Raw genomic sequence first — 13,615 nt, 5'->3', positions numbered from 1 at the left:
TTTTACCTGAAAAATTTAGTGCCATTTTATTTTTTGAAGCCAATTTTGCCTAAAAAATTCAGTCTACCTTAACCCTAAGTTGAGGATTCTGACCTAGCTCGATGACCCCTTAGTGAAACTCTAGCCCTTTCTGCTTACGGTGCTGATAGTTCCTTGTCTCCAGCCTCTCATGCGAGTTGAGTTGAATTTTCAACAATTGTTTTTGTTTGCTTCGCTTTGCTTCCGAGTTGTTTCAATAGCTGACATCCGTGGGTGTCATTTAATTAATTCAGATGTGCAATTTTTTGGTTATCAAATGCGTTTGAACATGTTAATATCTAAATCCATTAACTTTAAGTATTAAATTGAGTTATCAAATAGGACTTAATACTTAACAATTTAACAACTTAACTTAATGAAATTCATACTTCAATTTTCAAACTTTAATTTTATCAAATGCACTCTCCTTTTATCCAAATTCTACCAAACAGGATTTTTCTACATATTACCACCCTCACAATTTACAAAGTCATTTTAACAATTGAATCTATTAACCGATGTCAGTGGGTTTGGACCGTTGTGTGATATCAAAGGTAAAAAAAAACACATGTGTGCACAAAAAATCACATGTGTGAACAAAAAGGTGTAGATTTTTCTTTTGGAAAAAGGGAGAATTGTAGTTTTAGTCTCCAATTTTTAGCATAAGCGTTAAATTAGTCTTTAATGTTCCGATCAAATAAATTTGGTTCTCAAAGTTTTTGGTAGTAGATACATTCTACAATGACGAAAACTCAGCAATGACTAACGGTCAAAATTTAATTACCGTTATTTAAAAATTTTGACTTTGTACTTTTGGATCCTGATGTTTGAAATTTTAATCATTTTAGTTGCTTAAGTTTTCACATAGTGATATTGAGGGTATTAGGACAAAATAAGACCCGAATCACAATGCAATTGTCTTAAATTGGCACTAGCAATTCTAATTAAAATTTTTTATTTTTTACTTCATTTATTCATGCCACTAATGTCTCGTATACTTCTTCCCTTTGGTATACTTGGTCTCAAATTTGGTATTATATATGTAATTATTGTTTTATCCCTTTCTTACTCATTTTGAGAGGGAAGCGGATTAGCAGGAAAATCTAAGGCAATCCTTCTAGGACTATCAATGGGGCTGAGTCAGTTTGAATTCGGCTCCGAGAAAAAGTCTAATGAGTCTGACCTTTCATTGAGTTGGATTGAAATTGGATCTAAATATTAGTTCGAAATTAAATGTGAACAGAGTTTGGGTCTTATTAGGGTCAAACCCGATATAGGCTCGACCCTTTAATATGTATATATATAATATTCATATTTTGATATATATAATTATATATCTAAATATATAATACTAATACTAGGTATGCAAGTTTTAGTAGGGTTTATTGAAGAAGTGTCTTCTTTTTAATTGAGATTGGTAGTTTAGAAAATTGATGAAAAGAACTTAAGCCTAACACAAATAGAAGTTATTCAAACATTTCTCTTCTTTCCATTTTTAAATCAAGTTCTTTCTCCACATGTAAAGAAAGAAAAAATAAGTTCAAGAAGGATGTTTTCGATTGTTTAAAAAATCAATTCAAAAGGTTTATTCTTTTGAGAAAATCACAGAAGAGATAGTGAAATAAGGAAGAAACGAAGTTTTAGTCCCTAATGTTTAGCTTGCGCACCAAAATGATCCTTAATATTTTGACCAAAAAAAAAATGTTCTCCACAAAGTTTGTGGTTTTAGCCTTTTAGGCAAATATAGAACCATTGATGAAAAATTCCAATAACTGACGGCCAAAATCAAATTGTTTTAATCCATTGACAGGTATAACTAACCCATGACCAGAATCTCATCGTCCGTTTCTTCTAAAGCATCTTCATTCAATTTTTTTTTCCTTTTAATCTTTGGCAACATGTTGGTCAATGTCATCATTATTTTGCAGATTCTGTGCCTAAAAACTCAAATGCTAAGGACTGTTAGAAATTGTATGAAGTTACAAGCATTGCTCATTTTAGAGTTGGAAGCCGGACTTCAGTTTCAGATTATGATTTTGAACATCTTTTTGATCTCATAACTTCCGTGCCAGAAGAAAAAGACGCTTGAAGCTAGTTTCTTGATAGTAAATTCACATATGAAAACCTTTCAGCGGAATAAGAAAATGCCTCATATTATAATCTGGTAGTTATAGTGCTGCATTGCAAAAACAAGTTGCAAACAAGATCGATAACTATGTACTTCATGTGGTTTTGTCTATCACTACATTTTTTTTTTCTATCACTACATGATTCCTTTAAAGTATAACCTTTCAAAATATTCACATAATCCCCACTATAATTTTATGTAAAGTAAAAATTTGACGTAAAGGAGTCTTCATAGAATCGTTATTTGAAATGCTTGTATTGCACTTATTCAAGTATGGAGTAAATTTTTGGGGGGAGGGGGAGGGGGAAGGGGAGGAACAACTTTTTGTAAAATTATAGGGAATTTTGTGGGCAGACATGAAATAGTAGAATGATTAAATAAATATTATAGCTTCATTACAACGCTCTCTTAGAGTGCATTTAGCTCATTCGATATGACTGGAGTTACTTTCTGTTCATTTTCAATTTTATATAAAACTATATAGATTTATAGGATTTGTAGAAGAGAAAGGAGGAATAACATCCACCGACATTGCTATGAGATGTATGAAAGAACTCATCAACAGAAGCTTAATCCAAGTTGAATCCACGTGGGACGATGGCACATTGGATACATGTGGTCTCCACGATTTTGTGCGTGAAATCCTTGTTTCAAAATCTAAAGAGCAGGGCTTCATGACTGTAGCCACCAAATATTACACAAGATGGCCTGAAAAAGTTCGACACCTAGCAATCCACAACTTCACTGATAATCCACAAGAATTTAGTAGCTTAAAGTGTCTTCGGTCTGTGGTAATATTTGAGTATGAAGATCCTCTCACAACTACATTTTTGTCCAAGTTTTTACATGGTGATCCCAAGTTGCTAAAGGTGTTGGATTTGGATGGAGCTGAATTGGACAGTATCCCAAAGCAAGTCTTCAAACTATTTCATCTCAGGTATCTTAGTCTCAATGGAACTGGAGTTAGAATTATTCCAAAATCTATTGGGAAGCTTCAAAACCTTGAAGTTTTGTCACTGATGGAAACCAATGTAACAGAGTTGCCTATGGAAATTCTAAAGCTAAGAAAGCTCCGTTCCCTTTTCTTAGGTGGAATGGGTGATTATTCAAATGAGTATGCAATTTGGGGCTGTAAATGTCCACTTGGAATTGGAAAGCTTATTTGTTTGGAGGAGTTGTATGGTATAGAAGCAGACAGTGATAAAATAGTAAGGGAGGTTGGAAAGCTAACGCAATTGCGACGATTAGCCATCAGAAAGCTGAGAAGAGAAGATGGAAAGGAGTTGCTCTCCTCCCTCTTGAGGCTGACCAACCTTCGAGTGTTGTCCATCTCCTGTATTAAAGAAGATGAGACCCTTGATCTCCAACATTCCGTCTCTCCAAAGCTTGAATTCCTCACAATTCTGTTGTTGAAGGGGCGTTTAGAGAGAGTACCGCAATGGGTGACATCACTTCAATCCTTGAGAACCTTACGGTTGGTCAATAGTAGGTTGAGAGAAGATGAGAATGTAACAGGCTCCCTCGGACATTTGCCCAATCTGGTATCACTTACTCTCTATGGTGCTTATGAAGGGGAGACAATATGTTTCAAAAAAATTGGAGGATTTCAAAAACTCCAGAGCTTAGAGCTTGTGCAATTAACAAGACTGAAATGGGTGAGAGTGGAAGAGGAATCCATGCCTAATCTCAGAAATCTGCGCTTAGGTGGTTGCAAACTAATGCAAGAGTTGCCTTCGGGCATCCAAAACTTGACCAGACTTGAATATCTTGGGTTTTATGAAATGTCTGATGAGCTAATGCACAAAGTACAGAATTTGGATAAACAAAGTGAAGATTATCAGACAATTTCTCATATCCCTCAAGTTTTCACTGGTCACTGGATTGATGGTCAGTGGAAAGGCACGTTCCTCTAACAGAAGAGAAGCTAAGAGACAACTCTTTGCAGCTTTCAACATTATCTGATATTCAGTCAACTCATCTCTTCTATAAGTCTCAGGTTGCTTACTAGCTTTTCCTTTTATTTCATGGGCTCTCGTTAACCTTTTCATTTCTACTGCTTATTACATTTGTATCAAATCATATCATGAAATAGCTCAATTCCTCGAAATAGTATGTGTTCATATATATGGATTTAGATTTCCTTTTTATAGTTGGCCCCATCAAACTCTCTCTGGTTAAGTAAAACATAGATCAGAGCACCTACTACAGAAAACAGAAGGCAGTCTTCATTAAGTTAATTTGAAAGTGTATGAAGCAGTTAGTGAAATTAGTTTGTATGTATAACACCTTTTGAAGTTCAAAGTCCAGACTTGAAGGTTCTTGTTGCATTTCTTTTCTTTCTTTTTTTTTTCTTTTTTTCTAAATTCTCAGTCTGTATGCACAACTTTCTCAAATGAAATTTGGTTCTTGATCTTAGAAATGCATGCCTATAACATATGATTTTTGTTCTTCAGCAAGTTTCTCAATAGTGAATTTGCAAATGGAAAAATTTTTCAGAAAATAAGGGATTTTGCCCCATCTCAACCTTAACCACAGATTAATGTGCCTTTAGTCAATAAACAGGTTTAGTAAGCACATGCTAGTGCCGTCAGTGCCTTAAGGTGTTAAGTTTACAATAAAAATTTAAAATTAGTGGGCTGTTTTGGGTGGGTTATTAGTGGGTGGGTATGGACGAATTAACGTAATTGGGCTGTGATTGACACTTTCCTCCATCAAACTTGTTTTGGTTCAATAAGACATAGAACAGAGCATCTGCAAAAGAAAAAAAAAGGCAGTCTTCATTAAGTTAATATTGAAGTGTATGAAGCACAAAAGATGAAGTTAGTCAAATTAGTAAAGCGTGGATAACACCTTTCAAAGTCCGAACTTGAAGGTTCAGTGTGCATTTATTTTTCTTCGAAATTCTATGCATATTTTTCTCAAATGAAATTTGATTCTTGATCTCAGAAATGCATGCCTGAAAAATATAATGTTATTATTGAACTAGTTTCTCAATTTTGAATTTACAAATGAAAAAATTAGCAGAAAATAAGGGATGCAAGATCTTTATCTGATTTTACCCCAAAGAAGCTACCTTAACAGGGTTGAGAACACGCCGTTAATGCTGGGATCGACGTTTTCCAACATTGAATTTGAATCCTCCCTCAATTTTTGAAGTAAATAACTCTAAGCAATTCTTTGTGATTTTCAATAGGAGCTACCTTAATCTGGCCATTATCACAACACAGAAACTTGACAGGGTTGCAAAGAACACAGTTTGGAACATGTTTTTCATTTCATGCGATTCAGATACCACAGGCCATGTAAAGTAAAACTGATGGAAGAGTTACCTTTGGGTTCACTCTACAATATATCTATTGAGCTAATGAACAAGTGAGGGTAATGGTGGCAAATGATCCCAAACTTCAATGGGCTGTCCATGACCAAAGGTAATTTGGGCGGGATGGATTTAATATATATATATATATATATATATATATATATATATATATATATATATATATATATATGGGAATACTTGGGTATTGAGCGGAGTCTTAGGGGCCCAATCTTTCGAGTTTTTGTAACAAATAATTTTTATTTTCCCTGATTAAAGTGTAAACACATTTTTGAATTATATGTTTAATGTATGTGAACTTCCATGGTACAAAACTAGTTCTTTACCTTATTTGTTCCCCTGCTTTTAACATCTTAAATCCATATGTTTTTCCTTGAGAGATTTTTTTTTTTTTAGCAAATGAGGAGCATATAGTCTAATGAAGTAAATTCACTCGGAACTTCATTTCTACAAAATTAATTCTTAATCTAATACATAGCAATTTGTACAAAGATCTTATTGACTAGAAAAAAACTATCATGTTAATCTTGATTGTAGAGTAACATGAACAAATATAGTACCCTCCGTATGATGAAATGCCTAGTAATTTTTTCTTTTAGTATGATGAAATGCTTAGTAGGCAAAAATTTGAAATTTAGAATATGGATTTCTTTGGTAGGTTTTACAAGTGGTGGAAACATCTTATTATATTCTACAATAATCAACCATTTTGTTATATCCACAATAATTTATTTGGGCAATTAGTGGGAAAAAATAGAAAAAACTATGGGTAGAATATTAATCTGAATTGATTTTTTTCTGGTAGGATATTAATATGGGTAGGTATACTTGAAGAAAGAAGGGATGTAATACGTGCAAATGATTTGAAGATGTTAGTTTGTTCCTGTTGTTTTCTCTTAGTTAGAGGGCATTTGTAGTATACTTATATAATACTCATTCTTATGTATAATTCAAAAAAGGGCAAACACCCCCTGTGATTTAATGTTTTTTTACATAACTCCCATATGGTTTTAAAAACTATACATAACCCCCTTATGATTTGGATTAAAGTGTCAAAGTGACGGAAATGATCATTCATAACGGAGTTATCTAAAATATCAAAAAATACTCTTATATAAAGTTGAAAATTATTTATTAACCACGGAGGGTTATGTGTATATTTTGAAAACCATAAGAGGGTTGTATGTTAAAATATTAAACTATAAAGGGGTTATATGGTAAAACATAAAAACCATACATGGTTAGTGTATCTTGTATTTATAAGGGTAATTTCAATATTTTCAAAAGTTCCGTTACGAATGACTATTTCCGTTACGTTGACACTTTAGTCCAAACCATGAGGGAGTTATGTATAACTTTTGAAACCATAAGGGGGTTATGTAAAAAAGCACTAAACCACAGGGGATAAAATGTAATTTGCCCTTCAAAAAACTTCATATTTCCTAGATTTCAAAAATACTTTGAAAAATGCTCATACTTTTCAATTAACTAGATGAAACACGTAATAAATTTTTGTTATATATTATACTTCATGAATTATATTTCAATTTTTAAAAAAAATTAAAATTTAATGATAATGACATGTTCATGAGTTATATACAAAATAAGAACAACATATAATGTAACAATTGTAGATTTATACATATTTAAATAATATGATAACCAAATTTTAATAAATTTAACATCTCATACATTAAAATAAGTTAAAGATTTGTATAGAAATGGCATATTCTTTGAAAACTATAGTAAATTTATCTATATTTTTAGTTCCATAATTTTCAAATATGTTCGTACTATACACGTACAAATTTATATGAGTAATTTTGCCGAACATGCCAAATTTTTAATCGTACCTTTTAAAATAAATCTTTTATGCATATATATACCTCATGTTATACTCATACCATATTTTACAATCTATGCCCTTCATCAACCTATCAACCTAAGGTAGACTAAGTGCTTAGGAAAGTCTCCAAGGGTGCGTGGTTTTGATGACGTGCCAGTTCATGATTTGCTGAAATGTTGTCGTCCTCCAGCTGCTCACGTGACTTGATGGTTGGAAATTGGGATGTGAATTCCGTTTGTGAGCCACCGAGTCTTTTTGCTTGCATCCAACCCACTAAAGAAAGTGATAATAGTAGTAATAGTCCTTTTTCTTTTTCAAACACAGTGGTTGGGCCTATTTCTCTTTCCCACCTTACCGACTGTCAGCCTTTTTGGTCACACCTACTGGATCAGAACCATCTTTTATCTCTCCCTCTTTGTTCATCGTCTCTCTCTCTCTGTTTCTTTTCGTTTCTTCATCTCCGACGAGAAAGCCCCCTTCTTCTCTTTCTCTTTTCTTTGTCTTCGTCTTCTGATAGAGAATAATGATAAGCCAAAAAAGATGGTTTATATATATACTTTTAAAGGTTCTTGTTTCTTCCTTTGCAGAACTTCTCTAGCCCTCATTTTTTTTTTTTTTTAAATGGGTTGTAGTTGTCTAATTTACATATTTCTATGTTGCAGGTGACAAATTGGAAATTACTTCCGGCAACCTGATGACATCTTGCAAGTCTTTTGTTTCCTTTTCTAAAGTGCATTCTGTATGCTTAAAAGTTTTGATTCTTCTAATTCCTGCACTTTCTTATGCCCGAGTTCTTTTGTACTTTTTTTTTTTGTTTTCTGAAGAAACCGTGTTGTGGGTTTTTCTGTTTTTTCCCAATAGAGCAAGGGATCAATGATAAAGGAGGCATCTTTTTCAGGTTTGAGGTTATGTTTAATAGTTTTTATCAATGATTTTTTAAATCAATAGCCTATTGTTGTTTTTTTGCTTGAACTATTTTTATTTATCGGTAGCCTTCTTGATTTTCAAGTTTAGAAGAGATTTTTGCAGTTTTTTGGGACAAAAACAGCTTGGATGAGTTTTTAGGAAAATTGCCTTGGTGAGTTTCTTGCTACGGATTTATGTGTTTTGGACTATTGTTATCTAAGCGCTTTTGTAACGTTGTCTTTTTTATGAACTGACTTCAAGTTTTTTCCTCCTTTTTTTATAACTGCTGTTGGTATATGCTTTTGCCGTTGTGGCGAGTTCATTTTAAACTTCCTGCCTTTTTCTTTCTGTTTTCAGTTTTTCTTTCTATTCTTGTGATTGCCTGTTTTACATCCGTATGGTATGCCTTTCTTTGTAGAATTCGCTGGCCTTTTGATTCTTGCAAGGGGCCTTCTTTGAAGCTAATCCTTTGTCATTTGTTGGGACAGGAATTCTGTTGCAGGTCAGATGCTTATTTATTTGTCTTGTTTGCTTTTTCCTTTTGTCGTACATTCTTTATTTAGTTGCCACTTTTGCTTTTCCGTTTTTAGTTCATGCATGAGTATCACCTCTGCGTAATAGTTGTTAACTCGCATGTAAGAGTTGCCATGCATGGTTTAATAAATTTATGCTCTGTTCTTTTTGCTTCTTACTTTTTGGCAATAGAGCTGGTATGCATGCATGTTTTTTATTTCATTGTATCATATATCTTATGTTCTTTACAGCAATTCGTAAATGTTGTTTTTGTTCTTCTTTACAATCATTCGACTATAGTTTTTGGTGGCTATTGTAAATTGCCATTGGCTGATTTTTTTTTTTTTGGACTGATGGTTCTTAGTCATTTAAGTCAGGTGGATAGAAATACTATTCGTCAAAAATGGTATGTTGAAATGTCACAGAGTGAGAAGGCTGCACTTTCATGTCGGAGGCATGAAGCCAGGCTTTTGGAAAAAAAGGGAGAAATCCTCACGCTCTTATGTTCATAGGGTACTGTTTGGTTGCATAGAAGCCGGTGTTTGTTTTCCTGGTTCTACTCTTGAGGGCGATAGCAAGCTACTCTTGAAGGCTGTGGTTTTACTCCTCGAGGTATATGTGCCGTTGTAGTATTTTACTCGTCTATTCTGTATCTGTTAGTTTATTTAGCCTTGTGTCAGATCATTATCTTTGAATGGCTTCACGTTTCTGTGCCATTTACGATTGAAGCCATCTATTTTTGCACATTACAGCAGCTCCATTGAATGACATAGTTCAGGTTACAAAAGGTCAACCAGAATCTAGTGCTGGAAAAAAAACTGTGTCTTCTCATCTTTGGCCGAACGTTTGGCCTTCTATTAATGATCAGCCTTCTTAGCACAGTCATAAAGAAGTCTTACCTAAAGGATTGCCTGACCTCTTAGATAACATTACAGTCTTCAATGAGAACGAACAAACTTGTGATTCTCAAAATGTCAACAAAATTACATACTTCAATCTTTAAAGGACTCAAACTCTGGAATCCTTAACTCTTTGAACACTCCGTCTTTAAATCGTTTGTCCAGAGACTGTGTTTCCTCTTCTATTGCATTGAATCCCTGATCTTTCAGCATTCCGCGAGATAGAGATATTACTGCATCCAACAAATCATTCTTCTTGCTTTTCTTATTCAGCCTTTAGTATCGTTGTCTTTCATAAACTATTCTTAATAAAATAAGGCCGTCTATTTATGCACGTTGCAGCAACTCCATTCAATGACAGAGCTCAGCGTTAGAAATGTCAGATAGAAACTAATGCTGGAAAAAGGAAGAAAAAGGAAAAAAAAAAAGGACATCTATCTTTTGATTCCTTACCTAATGACCAACCTTGTAAGCGGAGGCATGGAAATGCATTGTCTAAGGCATGGTCTCCTGTTTCAGAAGTTAACATTGCGATCTCTTAAGACAATGAACAAACCTGTGGTGCTTGATGTTAAAATACAGCTAACATCTTTGAACCTACGCGGAACTTGAATTCTAAAATTCTTGGTTCTTTGCAGAGTCCATTTTTGAATTGCTCGTTAAATGACTGTATTTATTCTTCTACTACATTGAATCTCCAGTCTTCTAGTACTTCTCAAGATACAAATATTATTATATGTACCAATTATTTTGCTTGCTTTTCTTGTTCAATCTCCGGTACTTAAAAAAAATTCTTCTCCACTTCTAAGATAATGTTGTGTCTTTTGGGCACCTTATTAGGATTTGCCATTGCAGATATCCCATCGATTCAGAAAAATATGGTGGTTCATTCTCAAATAATAAATGATGTGTCGACTAACAAAGATGGGACCAGCAAATCATCTGATATTCCTGTTGGTTTTGCAACTCGAACGAAGGATCATACAAATGTTATGCCGACAAGAACGACGCAGTCAGGTTAGTTGATATGTAGGTTATTCTGAAAGGGGCCAAAAACGTTTCATCCTTGTTGGAGTATCGTATATGTGATGAATATGTATTTCTGTCCTTGAAATATTAAAAAAAAAAAAGAGCAGCTGCTTATAAAATCCTTGAGCATTAACTGCCTTAAGCTTGATTATGCTACTATTTGATCATTTGTTTCAGGAGTTATTTGATCATTTGTTTCAGGAGGGCTCCCACAGTATATGTTAACATTTTCTCTTGGGAAGCTGCAACACAATTTCCAATAGCAACACAGATAGCAAGAGGAGGGGCAAGTTTCTCTTGCTACTGTTACTGACTGTCCATTTGAGTATCAATGTTAATTATTATATATTCTAAGCTGAATATTCTGCGGATCTTGGCAGATGCAATGGGGCTTGGGAAAACTGTGATGACTATTGCTCTGATTCTTGCAAGGCAAGGCAGAGGTACCCTGAGGATTAAGAATCGATTGCCAAAAGTGAGGGTGATACAGAGTACATCAAGAAAAAGAAAGAGGAATCTGATCTCAAACCTTTTAGAAAAGTGAAAGGCAGCACCCTCATTATTCGTCCTATGGCGTTGCTTGGCCAGCGGAAGGTGAGTCCCTATAATATATTTGATTCAGCCAGAATAACAAAGTTTTCTGAGTTTGTATGCATTCTGAATAGGTTTAGCTACATTGTTCTGAAACTGCATTACTGATTTTCTGATCGTATGTTAGTTAATGGATAGGCACAAGGATATACTGTCGTCTTCTCTGAATAAGAATTTACTGAATGAACAGGATGAACTTGAAACACACTCAAAGCCAGATAGCATCTCCGTTTCTGTCTTTTTTGGTGGGGATCGGAGCAGTGACCCTAGAGTGATTGCTGAACCTAATGTGATCTTGACCACATACAATGTCTTAACGGCTGCTTGTAAGAATATAAGCTAGCTATTTCCATTTTTTGTTACTTTCCACCACCGAAATCCATTTACTTGCAGCTTATAAGAATGAAAAGCTGTCCATTTCCATTTTTTTAGTTTCCACCACTTAAATCCAATTGCTAATGCTGCTTGTTCTTTTCCCCTGTTGAAACATTTTTAATGATTACTATTTTATATGTTCAACACAGGATGGGGAGAATAGCATTTTCCACAGAGTTGACTGGTACAGAGTGGTTTTGGATGAAGCTCATACCATCAAGTCCTCTAAAACTCTAGGTGCCCAGGCTGCCTTCAAATTGTCATCCTATTGCATGTGGTGTCTTACTGGTACCCCTCTTCAGGTATGGCAGCAGCAAAGAATTCTGGCATTAGTTGAACAAGTGCCCGAGTAATGTTTTTCCTGATTGTTATTAAACCACTGGCTATTGTCTAGCATGTATCAATTAAGGTCATTATCAATTGCTGCAGAACAAGTTGGAAGACCTTTATAACCTACTTTGCTTCTTGCATGTTGAACCATGGTGTAACTAGGCTTGGTGAGCTTATTATTATTATTTTTTTTGACAATTTTATGGCTGATGCTCGAGATGATTTAAAAACAAGCAGTTACTATTCAGTTTTTGCGTCACATTTCCTAGAAAAATTGTTCAAAGAGTTAAAGATGGCCAAATCTTTTTTTTTTTGTTTATTGTTATTTTTTTAATCAACATTATAATGCAAATGAGCTTGTTCCCTCGCTCTTCCCATTTGCTGAAATTTGTTTACTGCTTGTTATAGGTGGCAAAAACTGATTCAGAAGCCATATGAGAGTGGTGATTATAGAGGGATAAAGCTGATCAAGGCTATTTGTAGGGCTGTCAACGGATCGGGTTCGGGCCGGAATTCATTATTCCGGATCCGGACCCGAATTACTATACCGGGCCCGGATCCGACCCGTTTATCCGACGGGTCTTTTATTCTATGTTCCGGATCCGGATCCGGCGGGTCCCGGATCCGGGTCGGGTCTACCCAAACAAATTTAGCAAAATTTCTAATTTCTAATAAAAATGAGAAAAAAATATATTTGTAAACTAATTTCTAACTAATGCAAAGAAAAAACCAAATAAAAAAAGAAATCAAATTGACTTTATTCAAATACATCACCTTAATCAAATTATATTGATAAATATATATTTTTTAAATTATTAATTCATTTATATCCGGATCCGGGTCTAATACGGGTCAGAATACTATATTTCGTATCCGATCCGTTTTTTTGTTTGACAAAACGGATCCGGATCCGGGAAACGGAATTAAATCCCTACCCATACCCGCAATAATTTCACGGATCTGGTCCGGATCCGGGTCTAGACCCGACCCGTTGACCAGCCTAGCTATTTGGAGGCCACTAAAGCTCTACTATTTACAGACAGGAGTGATTATCATTTCTTTTAATGTAATAACTGTTTCCTTCTATTTCTTCGACAGCTTATAGTACTTTCTTTTTTTATCTCCACCAAAATGTAGATTTAACTCAACATCTCCTGACTACTCTACAGGGAAATATAGTTATATGTTACATCAAGCCTTCTCCTTCTAGATTTAGACTGACCAGATATGTAGCTCATGAAATAATCACTGCCTATGGATGAAGCTCTCAATATTGACAACCTCAACATCAACAATCTCAAGATTAATGACTGACAATCTACTTCTTGTGTTATTTTTAATTGTACCTTTGCTACACCGACGATTTACAATCTACTTATTATCTGTTTTTAGTCATAACTTTACTACATCTATAGTCTATTATGTCCTTTATTATACTTTTCGATTTCGTTTTTTTCTATTTTCTAGATTCTTATTAGCTTATTGAGCAAAACTAGGCATACGCGCGGTGTACACCTCCTAGTGCTATAAGTAAAATACGTTGGAAGTTAAATGAACAAATTGACTACATATGATCATTTGAGGATCTAGCTTTCAAAAATCACATTGACCATAGGTTAGGACATGCCCAAGGCTGATCTAGT

At 34.5% G+C, this 13,615-nt stretch overlaps 2 protein-coding genes across 34 annotated transcripts; both read left to right on the top strand.

Moving 5' to 3' along the window:
- Positions 1–2,691: 2,691 nt before the first annotated feature.
- Positions 2,692–4,059, top strand: LOC113718368 (disease resistance protein RPM1-like). Its single transcript, XM_027243276.1, has one exon. The coding sequence runs from the start codon at positions 2,692–2,694 to the stop codon at positions 4,057–4,059; it is 1,368 nt and encodes a 455-aa protein (XP_027099077.1).
- Positions 4,060–7,656: 3,597 nt separating this feature from the next.
- LOC113717680 (DNA repair protein RAD5B-like) lies at positions 7,657–13,289 on the top strand. Of its 33 annotated transcripts, none has more exons than XR_011825646.1 (12): positions 7,657–7,894; positions 7,992–8,033; positions 8,191–8,227; positions 8,344–8,407; positions 8,654–8,737; positions 9,113–9,360; positions 10,488–10,664; positions 10,878–10,962; positions 11,057–11,270; positions 11,458–11,593; positions 11,792–11,944; positions 12,381–13,289. XR_011825646.1 is itself a non-coding variant. In XM_072073007.1 (10 exons), the coding sequence occupies exons 7-9, from the start codon at positions 11,247–11,249 to the stop codon at positions 12,132–12,134; spliced, it is 240 nt and encodes a 79-aa protein (XP_071929108.1). In that variant the 5' UTR covers positions 7,657–7,894; positions 7,992–8,407; positions 8,654–8,737; positions 9,113–9,360; positions 10,488–10,664; positions 10,878–10,962; positions 11,057–11,246; the 3' UTR covers positions 12,135–12,139; positions 12,381–13,289. The 33 variants fall into 33 exon arrangements, 1 of the variants encoding a protein (XP_071929108.1); XR_011825643.1 differs by having other exon boundaries at positions 8,339–8,407; XR_011825647.1 differs by having other exon boundaries at positions 8,322–8,407.
- The last annotated feature ends 326 nt before the right edge of the window (positions 13,290–13,615 follow it).

This window comes from Coffea arabica, chromosome 11e (assembly GCF_036785885.1).
Source record: "Coffea arabica cultivar ET-39 chromosome 11e, Coffea Arabica ET-39 HiFi, whole genome shotgun sequence".
Lineage (NCBI taxonomy): Eukaryota > Viridiplantae > Streptophyta > Magnoliopsida > Gentianales > Rubiaceae > Coffea > Coffea arabica.
This window is presented reverse-complemented; position numbering and strand designations above follow the sequence as displayed.